This window comes from Crocuta crocuta, unplaced genomic scaffold, assembly GCF_008692635.1.
Source record: "Crocuta crocuta isolate KB4526 unplaced genomic scaffold, BGI_CrCroc_1.0 scaffold258, whole genome shotgun sequence".
NCBI classification, from domain to species: Eukaryota; Metazoa; Chordata; class Mammalia; order Carnivora; family Hyaenidae; genus Crocuta; species Crocuta crocuta.
Genome location: NW_027532842.1, coordinates 6,090,623 through 6,105,348, shown reverse-complemented (window position 1 = coordinate 6,105,348; position 14,726 = coordinate 6,090,623). Strand labels below are relative to the sequence as shown.

Below are 14,726 nucleotides of genomic sequence, written 5' to 3'. Positions count from 1 at the left end.
ATTTTCTATTCTGTTTCCATTTTGTTGGTTTGTGTATTTCTAAGAATCGTCCATTTCGTCTGGTTTATTTAGTGTGTTGGTATACAGTTGTTATGGTATTGTCTTCTAGTCTTTTTTGTTTCTGTAAAGTCAGTAGCAATGTCCTCACTTTCATTTCTGATTTTAATCGTTTAAATCTCCCTTTTTTTTTTAGTCAATCTGAGGTTTTGTCCACTTTGTTGATCTTATCAAAGAATCAACTCTTGGTCTTATTGATTCTCTCATTTTTCTAGTCTCTGTTTCATTTACCTCTGCTCTAATCCTTATTTCCTTCCATCTGCTAACTTTTGATTTAATTTGCTCTTCTTTTTCTAATGTCTTAAAAGCTGAAAGTTAGGTGAGGGACTTTAGATCTTTTTCAATGTGGACATTTACTGCTATAAATTGTCCTCTAAGCATTGCTTTTGCTGTATCCCACAAGTGTTGTATGTTATGATTTTGTTTTTGTTCATCTCAAAGGATTTTTCTAATGTCCTTTGCCAATTCTTCCTCGGCCTACTGGTTATTTAAGAGCATGTTGTTTAATTTGTTCATATTTGTGAATTGTCCAGTTTTCCTTCTGTTAGTGATTTCTAGTTTCATTCCATTGTGATTAGAAAAGGGACTTCACACGATTTCAACTTTTAAAATTTATTGAAGCTGGTTTTGTGACCTCACATATGGTCTATCTAGGATAATATTCCATGCACTTGAGAAGACTGTATATTTTGCTGTTGTTGACTGTATCCAATTATTCTTAGAATAGAATCCAAGCTCCTCACTACAGTTCATGAATCCCTATGTGAACTGACTCTGACCAGCTTCTTCTATATCATCTTCCTCCACTCTCCTTAGTTCTTGCTCAGGAATTACTTTTATTTCCTAGATTAATTGACTTAATGCTTTCATGTAATAATAATGCATCTTTTGATAGCATGTAAAACAATGTATCTTTGTGAAAAGTTTAAAAATCTGTGGGAAAAGCTTGTATGTGAACCTTCATGGGAGCATTAATCACAATAGCCCAAGGGGGAGACAGCCCAAATGCCCATTATCTGATGAAGGGAATAAACAAAAGCAGTATGTCCATATCGTGGAATGTTATTCAACCGTAAAAGGAATGGAGTTCTTAGAATATCACAAAATGGTTGAACATTGAAAACATTAGGCTAAGTGAGAGAAGCCAGACACAAAAAGCCACATAATATTGCATGAGTCCATTTATACGAAATACCCAGAATAAGCAAATTCATCGAGACAGAAAGCAGATTAGTGGTTGCCAGGAAGTGGAGAGGAAGGAAAATGGAGATTGACTGCTCAATGGGCAGGGGGTTTCCTTCTGAGGTGATGAAAACATTCTGGAATTAGTGGTAATGGTCGCACAATGTTGTGCGTATATTCAGTGTCACTAGTGGTAAATGTTATGTATATTTTGCCACAAAAAAAAATCAGTCTGGTTTAAATATATATACATAGAAACACGTAGAAAAAGCTGATTTTAGAATAATATTTCTATCAGTTACTGAAAAACAAACCACACAGTTCTAAAACCCACATCTAAAATGAAAAAGAAGAAAGTTGGTGAAGTCTCACTCTTTTACATTTACCCAGTATCAGAATGCTTGCTATAAGGTGGATTTAAAAAATCCAGCTGTTTCATCTAGTGGCAGACTCCCTTGGTGTATCTGGAATTCATACGTCGAGTGTTAACATAGATAATTTCTTTAGCCGGTTTAGGTTAACAATATAAAGCTAACTCTCCAAAACTGTATTCTTGCCTCAGTTAACATTGTGAAGAGCTTTGGTAAATTTTTTTTTTTTTTTAATTAAAGAGCATGGCTAGAAATCGGTTCATTGGGTTTTAATTTTGTGAAACGTTTATTTGATATGGGATTTTTATTGGTGGTGATAGAAAGCAATGAATTGAATTGTAGTTTCTTTGAAACTAGAGAAATACATCACGCAGCAGAACACCTGATGTGTTATTTTCATGTGCTAGACTCTGCTAAAAACACAAGGTATTAGTGGAATCTTGAAAATGGAACTCAGAAAGCATAATTCGTTGACAGCTTGTTCTTCCCTACTGTCTCTATTTGCTACTCATCTATTATATCATAAAAACCTTAAAAGTAAAGCTTAAAAAATAATGTTTAAAAAGGTCCTAAGTTATTTTTCCCTGCAGTAAAATGCAATAATCGCCTCTTTAATCTTGGGGATAAGACAGTTTGAATTTTTTTTTAAATGTTTATTGTTGAGAAAGAGAGAGACAGAGCACAAGTGGGAGGGACTCACNCTTAACCAACTGAGCCACCCAGGCGGCAAAAGGCAGTTTGAATTTGTGAAACTAGATTTGTGTTTTAGATTAGGTCAAGTTATATTGTATATGTTAGCCATTAGCTAGAATTTACTGGTCTGTACAAAATTTGAGCCAAGAATCTTTCACAGTGTAATATATTTTTTGCTATAAATGGTTCGGGAAAGCATAGTATAATTTACAAAAAAAAAAAAAAGGGAGAGATTGAGCATGCATAAATTTGAGTGTCAGATAAACCAGGCTCAAATCTAGATCCAACCACTTAATATTTGTTTGAAGTGGAAAAAAAAAAAAATATATATATATATATAGGTATGTCTATACAGCCTTCTTCATCGACAAACACTCACTGTAAAGAATTATTATGACATTTCAAATGTGGGTAACTAGGGGGCTGGCCCGCTGTGGCATTGGGCATGTGGACAGCACCGGTTGTGTTGATGAGAATCTGGGTAACTGTCTCTGGAAAATAATCCCGGGCTCCTGTCGTTAACACTTCTCTAGATGCGCGTGTCGTTTTCTCCATCCTTCTGCGTAGTTGTAGGGGGAGGGGCCTGTGAAAGTGTCCGATTGGTATGTCTGATTTGATAAAATGATAGGAGTGCCTAATCGCTCCCTTTATCCACTCCAGCTAGCAATCCGTTTCCAACGCGGCTTTCTCGGCAAGATGTGGTTGGCCTCCCGAAGGTCCTCGCCTTTCCTAGCTTCTCCGGTAACTCACTATAAACTAGCCGTCACTGTATCATTGCCTTAAGAGTACACTGGCTTGTGATAGCTAAAATAAGATCCCTTCGTGATGGGTGCCTGGAGCGCTAGTTGAAACTGGCCAGAGAAGGTGAGGTGTTGTTTCATCTCCATTCTGTGGGTGTGTTCAGTGACCTTCAAGGTTTGTGTATTGCTGACTCCAGGCCCCCTCGCCGTGGCCGCAGCCCCGGCCCGCCCGGTGCCGCCTCCCCAGCGGCACAGCCGGGGGTGGGAGCCTACGAGGCGTCGTTGGCATGATCCCACCATGCCAACTGGAGAGTCCCCGTCACATACTCTTGGGTACTTAGACTTTCCAGTTTCTTCCATAAAGGTTCATCTGCCACATCATCAAGTAGTTATTAGGCACCAGCCTAACCAAGCCAGGAACGCTTGGAGGTGACACCAGTTTGGCAGTGGGAGAAACTGATGGAAACCCCTTTTAGGGATCCTGTGTTTTAGTGAGAGGTGACATCGTCCAGGGCAAAGGCTAAGTTGCTATGACAAGAAGACCCCAAAACATTGCCACCGGGATAAGACGGCTGCCCCCTCTCTCGTCTGCAGTAGTTCAGCATGGCGGCCCAGGGCCGTCGCACGCGGTCATACGGAGCCCGGCCGCCTCCCCCCAGCGCTTTGCCAGCCTTAGGGTATCTTCTTCATCCCTAGGATCGACATGGGCCCGACCCGGCCGTAGCCGGCTTCCGGCCCACAGTGAAGGGGGTGTCTGGGGCAAGCAGTTTGTCCCTCCATCGGAGATGACAGATACTATGCACGTCACTTCTGGTCTTCACCCCCACTCCCTGGTGGCTCTAACTTAGATGCGTCATCATGTGTGGCTGCGAAGGAGGCTGGAAAACGTGGCGTCTTGCTGGGCCAGCTGAAACACAAGCCCGGGGGTGTGTCTGGGGTGCAGGATGCATTCTGTTACCCCCACCAGAGGGGAGAATGATGCACAAAGCATCAGATGGCACTAAGCGCTGGGAAGGAAAGCCAAGCAGAGAAGGGGGAGACAGTGCAGTGTTCAGGGGTTTGCTGGGGAAGCCCCGCTCAGCAGGTGACGTAGCAGAGGGGCGGCTGAAAGAGCGACCGTGCAGCCCAGGGCGAGCCTTGCAGGCAGGCGGTGATGGGCAAGGGTGTAGGCGGCCAGAACTGGGAGACGGTCTCCTGCCTCATGAGCCCCTCCCCCAAATACTGCCCTTGGCTGGGAGCACCCTCAGGGAGGAAGGATCTTCTGTTTAGCAGGTTTTTAAACAGCCTCCCGGGAGGCTGGGGTGCCTGAACCTGCCGGGAGAGGTCACGGGGCCCTCGCGGGAGCCTGATGTCTCCCACCCCCTGCCCCCAGACTCCGTTTCCTCCATAACCATCCCCCTCCTCCCGCCCCGGCGATGCCAGTCCACATTGAGGCCGAGGGGCCCTGAAATAGTCTCCCAGCGCGGATCCAGCTTCATGCACCCCCGCACCGTCTGCTGTGCCGAGAGTCCCCAATGTCTCTGTGGCCCCGCTGCTTTGGACCCACCGAAAGGAGCGTGTCCTTCACACAGACACGGGCCACATTTTGCTTTCTCTTTCCCTGGCAGAATGTGTTACCCTCTCAGAAGCCGCCCACATCCGCCGACCAGTGTGGCCCGCCGTGAAGGGGCCCAAGGCCTGGGTCTGTCCAGTCCCTGAGCTGTCCCCACGTTGCTGTATAACCGTGGGCAAATTACCTGACGTCTTGGTTTTCCCACCTAGAAAATACAGGCTGTCGGTGCACTTCCCCGGCTCCCGGGAAGGGGGTGAACTCACCGGGGGTGCGTTAGCAGCGTCCAGGGCTCCGAAGGCACCACCGGTGTCGGAAACACGTTTCGGGAAGGCTGTGGCCTGCCCCCGAGTTCCTAATTTGCAGCTACCGAGGAGTTCCTCTTCTGACACGTGGCCGTGATGCTGACACAGAGCCCTCCAGCACACGCCTGTCACCAGCGCCGGGCCGAAGCCGGTCAGGGGCTTCCATGTGCGCAGAGCAGCCCACAGGTTTGGGGATTTTGCACCTCGGTTGCACTCCGAAGAGGGTAAAAGTGGGCTTTTACAGAAACACCTGCCAGACTTTATTTGTGATGTCTCTGTTCCCTTCTTCCATTCAGATTCTCTTCCAACTTATTTAGTGCTTTGTAGGATGTCTTATATTCATGGTAGATACTCCGTAGCTGTTGGTGGAGCTGCACGCCTGCCTAAGGAAATGTAGATACAAAATTGCCCTTCTCGAATGGACTACAAACCTTTGCTGAGAAAACAGGTCTCCTCTGAAGTGAATCGCCAGAGGGTAGTGCTAAGATTATAGTGGAATCTAATAACTTAATTAGGGTAAGAGAAGCCTTTGTATCCCGGAAAAGTTAAAACTTTCCAAAGACCGTGCACATTCCTGTTCCCAACTGTTCGGAACTACTGTCAGAATCCTACTAAGGGGTGGGGGACATTCCTCGCAGGCATTCAGCACGCCTGGTCAGCCAGGGGACATTCGTAATGCAGTCCAGGCGCGTGGCTGAGAAGACTCTTTCATCTCAGTATCATTGCGGCAGTCACAGGTCAGCAAAACGGTACTTTTTAGTTGGTAGCAGATAAATCCTTTTCTGGGAATTTCTCAGCAATATCTCAATTAACTGGGACTTAATCTAAGAGAAACCACTTTGTATAACTGGTACCAACCTCCTCCCTCTCTCCTTCCCCCTCACTTTTTTTTTTTTTAACTTCTCAAATCATAAAGAATTATAAGGAAACAGGCTTTTACCAGAAACTTATGTAAATGCGTTTCTGGGGTTAATCTTTTTTTTAAAGTTTATTTATTTATTTTGAGAAAGAGGGAGAGAGAATGCAAGTGGGGGAAGGGCAGAGGTGGAGGGAGACGGAGAATGCCAAGTGCAGAGCCCAACATGGGACTCAGACTCACCAGCTGTGAGATCATGACCTGAACTGAAATCAAGAGTCAGACACTTAACTGACTGAGCCACCCAAGCGCCCCCTGGGTTTGTTCTTTTTTTTAAGTTTTTTTTTTAACGTTTATTTATTTTTGAGACAGAGACAGAGAGCAAGCAGGGGAGGAGCGGAGAGAGAGACACACACATAGAATTTGAAGCAGGCTCCAGGCTGTGAGCTGTCAGCACAGAGCCTGATGCGGGGCTCGAACCCACAAAGATCATGACCTGAGCAGAAGTTGGATGCTTAACTGACTGAGCCACCCAGGCACCCCCGAAGTGCACTTAAAAAAAAAAAAAAGATGCTATATGGTAACTTGGTATCACTGAAGTTACAATCTTAATACCCTGCTGCGGGAAGGTATGCATTCATAGCACTTTCATGATTAGCTTGGCAAAAATAGATGCTGAGTCACAAAGCACCAAATTCAAAATAAAGTCCCCAGTGGGAGCATTTTAGCATGTTTGTAAGTTAGAAACAGTCGCTCTCGTATGAAGGCAAACCAGGGAGTCATCTGTTTTAAAGGAAGTTCACTGAGAACTTTCAGGTCCTGGCAACAATGCTACTAGAGCCTGCAGCCCCTGTGCTCAGTAGGCTTGTCCTGAGATCCGGTACCGTGTGAGTCGATGAGCTTACCTTGGCGGTTACAACGAAGTTAGGGACTGAGATGTGGGCTCCAATCATACGCTGCGTTTCAGTCCGACAACAGCTATTGCTAAAGCCCCGCGTTGTGTGGAGGGAGCTGCCTCATCTGATGGAGAGTGTACGCGAAGGGACCTGATCCTGCTCTGAAGTCAAGCCCCTTTCTCACAAACGTAAGCGAGGTCGCACAACGTCAGCCTTTGGTCCAAATCTCCAAGGCCCGTGCGTGCCCTTGCAGGGTAGCCTGCCCTTTCCATTGCGTAGGCTCCAAATCCTGTTGGGTAATTGATTTGTCAGCATGGGGCTCATCGAGCTGTGCCCGTGCTCATACATCCGCTTGCACACCTGTTCCCCAACAGAGGCTGTTTCAGATCCAGGTTTCGTCTCTATCAGGTCAGGGATGCCGTTTGTTTGCCTTGCTGTAGGATAAACTTCAGTATGTGCTGTTTGGTTATTATAGGATGTCTGTGTAGCTATAAGTGCTAAATGTTTGTACCAATATGAAACGTGTGTATAAAAAATACCCTTTAAAATGTATGATTGGATTATGGTTCCTAATCGTCCGAGCCCAGGGCATATAGCTTAGGTGCCTCCCATGTGGCAGCAGGAAACTTATCAGCGTGGCCCCAGACTCACGGAGCCTGGAAATAGCAAGATTCAGTGTTCCCTGAGGATCACCCCTGCTGGCGTGTTTTCACGATTCAATACCACGAACCCAGAAGTTTCTCTCTGTTTCTACCCTCAAGCATCATACAGTGGAAAACAATCTTATGGGGGAAGTCAGATGAGTAACCAAGGGGCCAGAAGAAAGGTACCAGCTGGGGTGCCTCGGGGCTCAGTCGGCTGAGCGTCCACCTTTGGCTCAGCTCATGATCTCAGGGTTCGTGAGCTTGAGCCCGGCCTTGGGCTTGCTGCTGTCAGGGCAGAGCCCGCTTCGGACCTTCTCTCTGCCACCCCGCCTCTGCCCCTCCCCTGCTCATGCTATCTCTCTCTCTCTCTCTCTCAAAAATAAACATTAAAAAAGAAAGAACGAAAGGTACCAGATGGTGAGTTGGCTTGCATCTAGGTGCCATGCTGCACAAATATGGACACCAACCTTTAATGTCTAGAGCCGTGATGTCCGCACAATAGTCAGTAGCTGTATGTGGCTAATGAACACCCAAAACATGCTTAGTGCAAACGAAGATGGTGATGCCAATGTGAAGGCACACTGGGCTTAGACAGTGTTGTGCAAAATAGAGAATGTAAAATATGTCATTAATAATTTTTATATTGAGTACATGAATGTGTGTATTTTAAGATATATTGGGTTAGGTAAGATAGATTAATTTTAACTATTTGTTTTTCTTTTCTTTTCTTTTTTTTAGTATTTATTTTGAAAGAGAGAAAAGAGAGAGAGTGCAGGGAGGGGCAGAGAGAGAGAGGGAGAGGGGGAATCCCAAGCAGGCTCTGTGCTGACAGTACGCTTGATCGCTGTGGGGCTTGATCTCACCAACTGTGAGATCACGACCTCGGACGCTTAATGGACTGAGTTCCCAAGGTGCCCCTGTTTTTTGTTTTTTGTTTTTTGTTTTTTTATAACAGGGCATCTAGACAACTTAAAATTACATGGGGGGGGTACATGTTACATTTCCCTTGGGCCCCCTCAGCCCCAGGTGAGCTCCAAGGGGCTGAGAGCATCTGAAGGGAACAGAATGAGGGCCTGCCTACTTCAGGGTCTGGTGCCCAGAGGAGGAGAAAGCATAACTGTCCCTCTATGTCAGTTTCAAGCTCTCCAAACTCTTGTCAGGTTATGAAGTGGCTGCACAGCATGGAGATTTCTGAGCTAGATGGGTTTATTCATCCCAGTACCCTAAAATGTTAGTGCTGATTATTATCATCATTAATAACAGTAGCAATCGATTGGTGATGATTCTAGAGCAATGAGTGTAAGGCCTTTTCTACATGCTTTACCTGATATTGCATGTCATTTTCTCAGTAGCCAGGTGAGATGGTTACTATTACTACCTCCAGAGAATGGAGGCGTGCGTGAGGACCCCACGAGATTCAGTAATTGGCTCAAGGTTCCCCATCCAGAGGTTAACCCAGGCGGTGAGATTCTAAAATCTCAGCCCTTAACCATGATGCAATACCACCCTCTGAAATAGAATCTCAGGGCGCCTGGGTGGCTCAGTCAGTTAAGCATCAAGTCTTGATTTCGGCTCAGGTCATGATCTTGCGTTTTGTGAGATCGAGCCCCGCGTCGGGCTCTGCACTGACAGCGCCAAGCCTACTTGGGATTCTCTCCCTCCCTCTCTCTCTGCCCCTCCCATGCTCCTCTCTCTCTCTCAAAATCAATAAACATATAAAATAAAATCTCTTTCTTGACACTTTCTTACCACATTACAGTGCTGTTCATCCATAGTATAATAATAATTGTTTTTTCTCCAAAATTTAGATGTTTTTCGGTTTAAAATTTAACAGCCAGGCGTTAAAAAATATTTACTGTCTCAGAAATTGGGGGTTATTCTTAGGTTATGAAGGATCTAGCTCCTTGTTTTTCCCTAAAGTTGCCCCCCCAAAAGCATACCTTAATCCAGTGTGTTCAAAAATCCAGGTCATCTCATTCCAGTTAGGTAGCAAATATGACATACCTACTATGGGCTAAATTCTGCATCAACTACTGGGAGACAGAGATGAAGAATTACAGCGAGCAGCCAGCTCTGGTCCGGCGGGTCTCTGGCACATTCCAGCAACACGATGCGTCAGAGGTTGTGTGACCACAGCGCTGTGGGAAGGGTACAGGTGGAGGGGTGCAGTGTTAAAGAAGTCTTCTGGGAGGTCTTCCGATACCTCCCCGTGTTCTGGGATCTTACCTACATTGCACGGAGGCCATTATTAAAGGCGGCGCCATGTTGGGTGTAAGCGTCAGGGTCCCCCGGCTGTTGAGAGCCGGCTGACTCCATTCCTGTGGTTTCCAGGTACCAGTAAGGTCAACCTCGTGAAGATCCCATCCACGGCCTCCAGCCCGCGGGACACAGCCCTGGCGGCCGTCATCTGCAGCGCCCTCGCCACTGTCCTTCTGGCCCTGCTCATCCTCTGCGTCATCTACTGCAAGAGGCAGTTCGTGGAGAAAAAACCCAGCTGTGAGTTTTGAGCTCTTTCTGTGCCTTAGCATCTGGGTGAAGTGTACTTATCGTTGTGGCCACTTGAGCTTCCACGAGGGCCTTGACTAAGACCATGGTCACAAACCATTGAAGGGACGGAGCTCACGGCCATCTGGTCCCCCAGGGGCACCACTTTGTAAGGACGTGGACAAGGCAGCCCTGACCCGGGACTCTAGGCAGAAGTGAAAATCGTTCTCCGTTCTGGCCACAGACGTACTCTAGGTCTTGAGCTTTAACAGGTCACTTCCTCTTTGTGCCTGCGTGTAAGGAGAAGTATTTTTACATGGGATTGGTAGCCGCCATTTTCTTCAGGAAGACAAGGGCTAGATTGGTATGCGTCTGCATGTGGCGTTCACGGGCTCCTTCAGGGAGGAAACGGCCTTCACTGACGGAATTCTCGCCCCCTGTAGGGTCTCTGAGAGCACAGGACATTCAGTACAACGGTTCTGAACTGTCCTGTTTTGACAGACCTCAGCTCAGCGGATCTGCTCCCAGAGCATGTTGTCCGTGTCACCGGGACTCGGCCCAGACCTGCGGTAAGTGCAGCCAGGGTGAGGGGCCGTTAGGGGAACCCCTGGGACCCCGACATTGCAAAGCAGTGTCCCTGTCTGTCCCGCAGCTGAGTAGCTCTGTTTCGTTTTCTTTTTTTTTTTAATATTTTTTATTTATTTCTAGGAGAGAGAGAGAGACAGCGTGAGCAGGGGAGGGTCAGAGAGAGAGAGGGAGACACAGAATGAAACAGGCTCCAGGCTCTGAGCTGGCAGTCAGCACAGAGCCCAACGCGGGGCTTAAACCCACGAACCGAGAGATCATGACCTAAGCGAAAGTCGGACGCTTAACCGACTAAGCCACCCAGGCGCCCCTCTGTTTTGTTTTCTAATTAAAGCTAATCTCGTTAAGTTATTCTCTGTCTCCTGATGGTTTAGATGTTCTGAGCCTTTTATGTATTAAAAAAGAAAAGAAGCATCTCATTAAAATTCTAGGAGTACTCGGCAACTTTTTCAAGCAAGTTTGCCTTTATTGTTTTGGGTCAGTTGATTTAAAATAATATCCTTTTGTTAATCTTTTTTTTCTTAATGTTTATTCATTTTTGAGAGAGTGCAAGCTGGGGAGGGGCAGAGAGGGGATCAGAGGATCCTCTGCAGGCTCTGGCTGACAGGCTGTCAGCAGCGAGCCCAACGCGGGACTCGAACTCACGAACCGCAAGATCATGGCCTGAGCTGAAGTTGGACGTTTAACCGACTGAGCCACCCAGGCGCCCTTAATATCATCCTTTCATAGAGGAGGAGTGGGTATCTGGTCTTGTCTGGTGGATTGAAGCTGTACTCTGATGTGTCTATGAATATCTTGTAGGATTTCTTAAAGACTGGGAGGGCACAGGGAGTACTACCTTTCTCCGCCTCTTACTCATATTCATCAACATGAGGCTTCCACACTTACACCCCACCCCGAAGACCCCTCCTCCTCTGCAAAGCAGAGTCAGATGACAGCACCCTTCCCAGATGTCTGCCCCCTCCCGCCTCATCTTACCTTCTTGTTCTCATCTCCCGCCCACGAAGCAACGCCGACAGCCCCATTTTGTTTCTTAGAGCCACTCTTTAGGCTGCGAGTTTCCCACTTTGACGGGCCGACACTCTTGGAACCGTCCAGTCTGTCTTACCAAGAACTTACAGGTTCAGTTTTCTGACCTAACGTTCCATATGTGGTGTAAGAAGTTTTCAACACACTTCTTGGCTACCGCTGCTTACTGCCTTCTGCCGTAGGGATGGGGCGGGAATAAAAACATAGGACTTTCCGTGGTGTGTATGGGTCTGTTTTTGCCTTTGCCTACATAGATAATGGGCTTCTAGACGGCTCCTGACAATCCCCGGCTGATCCTCCAAACGCCCTCAGCAGCGGGGTCCCCAGGTACCGTCCCGGTGCACCGCCGCTAGAGTCAGAGGGCACAGCGATCATTTCTTGAGAGATGAACTGAAATTTTAAATGTAATAAAGTGGAGCTTTGTGCACACTCTGCCTCCTTTGAACTTCAGTTGGGAAGGAAAGATGAAAAAGGCAGATGGCTGTGTGCACCTCCTAACAGAATGCCAACACCAGAAGGAGCCCCCCCTCCCTGCTAATGCCCAGGCTCCATACAGCTTGTCGCCTACATGGTCTCCTGCTCGTGGCCGTGCCTTTTTTCTTTCAGCTTTTTATGCTGACATAATGGAAGACTTACAAAAATGCTGAAGGAATAGAAGAAAGAATTGTCACACCCTTTTTACCCAGATTCCCCAAATATTATTTCCACATTCTGTTTTATCATTTTTCGCTCCAAGTATACACACTTTTTTCGTCTCCACTTCAAAATCAGTTGCAGATATGCTCTCCCTTTACTCCTTTACATGACGGTGATAATTTCCTAAGAACAAGAACATTCTCTTACAGAACAGCACACTTAGTAAAATAAGGAGATCAGCACTGAGTCAAAGCTGTGGTATTATCTGAAGAGCATATTCACATTTTTGTAATTGTCCCAAAGATGGCCTTTACGGTAAAAGAAAATCCCAGATAACCTTGTTGCATTTAGTTGTCAAACCTCTTTACCTGATTTTAACCCGGCCTCGGTCCTTAATCGTTGTGTCTCATGACATCACTCTTTTTGACGAGCACAGGCCAGTAATTCTGCGGAAGGACCCTCAGTTCACATTTGTCTCCTGTTTGCAGATGTCTGGATTCAGAAGTACCGCAGAGGCAACGCTGTGTCCTTCTCAGTGCCCTGTGTCAGGAGGCACAGCGTGCAGCTGCCCCATTCCCGGTCAGATTCGTGTGGGTCCCTTCATTAAGGTGGCATGTGCAGCTTTCTCTGCTGTACAATTATTGTGGGAGACTCTTGGAGACTACCTAAATATCCTGGGGGTTTTTCAAATGTAAGGATTACATTTTATTTGATCATTTATTTATTTTTTTACAAATAGTTTATTGTCAAGTTGGTTTCCATATAACACCCAGTGGTCATCCCCACAAGTGCCCTCCTCCATGCCCATCTCCCCCCTCCCCCCACATCCATCAGTCCTCAGTTTGTTCTCAGCATTCAAGAGTCTCTCATGGTTTGCCTCTCTCCCCCTCCCCACTGTTCCCCCTCTTCCTCTCCCCCACGATCCTCCGTTAAGTTCCTCCTAATCCACCTATATGTGCAAACATATGGTATGTGTCCTTCTCTGCCTGACTTATTTCGCTCAGCATAACACCCTCAGATTCCATCCACGTTGCTACAAATGGCCAGATTTCATTCTTTCTCATTGCCATGGAGGATTCCATTATGTAGATGAACCACATCTTCCTGATCCATTCGTCCGTTGATGGACACTTAGGCTCTTTCCATGATGTGGCTATTGTGGAGAGTGCTGCTATGAACATTGGGGTCCATGTGCCCCTATGCATCAGCACTCCTGTATCCCTTGGGTAAATTCCTAGCAGTGCTATTGCTGGGTCATAGGGGAGTTATAGTGTTCATTTTTTGAGGAACCTCCACACTATTTTCCAGAGGGGCTGCACCAGTTTGCGTTCCCTGCACCCAGTTTGCATTGTACGAGGGTGCGCTCCAAACTTTCACCCAGAACTTTAGCATCCCCTCAAAGTTCTTACCTGCATCAGTCGTTACCATGATGCTAGTTTTGTAATTCCATTGCTCTTACCACACTTATTGGTTGGTTTCCTGTGGTAAGAAAAAACTTCTTCTCCCCATTTATTTATTTACATGAATTAGCATGGACTGACGGACCCTTCTCCATAGTTTATGGTCCTTTGCTATCCTGATATTGGCGCTCACAATTTCCTAGGTTAGGTCAATGGAAGTCCCTTCAGGGTGGCTTCTGTGTCATTTTGACATGTCCTGATTATTCTAGCACTTTCTTGATTTCTGGCACAAAATAAGTTCCAGGCTTGTCTTGTACTTTCACAGCTTGAGCTCTAGAAACAGCCATGTCTGAAAAGAATGGCACTACCTTTTACTTTTAAATAGTTTTGGAATGTGTCCCGGTGAGTGTGACACAGGCTTGCTGAGTTGATGGGCGGTGGATCTGGGTGAGTTCTCTGCGCTCACGGTAGCGTGGATGCAGGTATGCGAGGTGGCACCTGCACGAGAGAGATTTAGGCAAAGGTGTGTGGGTGCCGTCCTGCTTCACGCTGGTTTACAGTTGCACATCAGTGCTTACCATTCGTTTTAAAAAAGGAAATACTAATTTCATAACATGTTTTTCTTTTTATAAAAGAGATCATTTCTCATGAAAACTTTGGAAACCTCTACAAAAAGGTGTAGACATATATGTAAATATTTAATTTCTTCACATCTTTTTTGCCATTGATGTGCATGTCTTTATTTTTGTATGTTTTGGTATGTTTACGGTTCTATAAAAATCAGGTTATATTTGTAGGTAACTATAGAGAGAGAAGTCTAGAAGACTGTTCACCAAATGTTGACAGAGTTCATTTCTAGTTTATAGGACNTCTCTCTCTCTCTCAGGGCACCTGGGTGGTTCAATTGGTTAAATGTCCAACTTTGGCTCAGGTCATGATCTTGAGGCTCATGGGTTTGAGCCCCATGTTAGGCTCTGTGCTGACAGCTAGGAGCCTGGAACCTACTTTAGCTTCTGTGTCTCCCTCTCTCTCTGCCCCTTCCCTACTTGTGCTGTGTCTGTCTCTTAAAAATAAATAAGCATTAAAAAATAAAAGATTTTCTTTCTCTCCCCCATCTCCCTTACTTGTGCTCTCTCTATCTAAAATGAAGAAAAAAATTTTTTTCTTCAATAAACTCATATCATCTTTGTAACAAAAAATATATGCTGCCTCAGTGAATGGTATGGTTTATGAAGCTGTGTGCATACATCTAGTTATTCCTTATGTTATATTCCTAGCAGTAAAAAAATTGTGTGTGTG

General features: G+C 46.0%; 1 protein-coding gene across 1 annotated transcript in view; it reads left to right on the top strand.

Annotated features, from left to right (window-relative positions):
• Window positions 1-14,726, top strand: part of TNFRSF19 (TNF receptor superfamily member 19) — a 91,020-nt gene that overhangs the window by 69,510 nt on the left and 6,784 nt on the right. Inside the window, exons 6-7 of the mRNA XM_077745424.1 lie at window positions 9,625-9,789; window positions 10,221-10,346. Of these exons, the coding sequence (XP_077601550.1) occupies window positions 9,625-9,789; window positions 10,221-10,346 (291 nt within the window). The remainder of the gene's footprint in view (window positions 1-9,624; window positions 9,790-10,220; window positions 10,347-14,726) is intronic.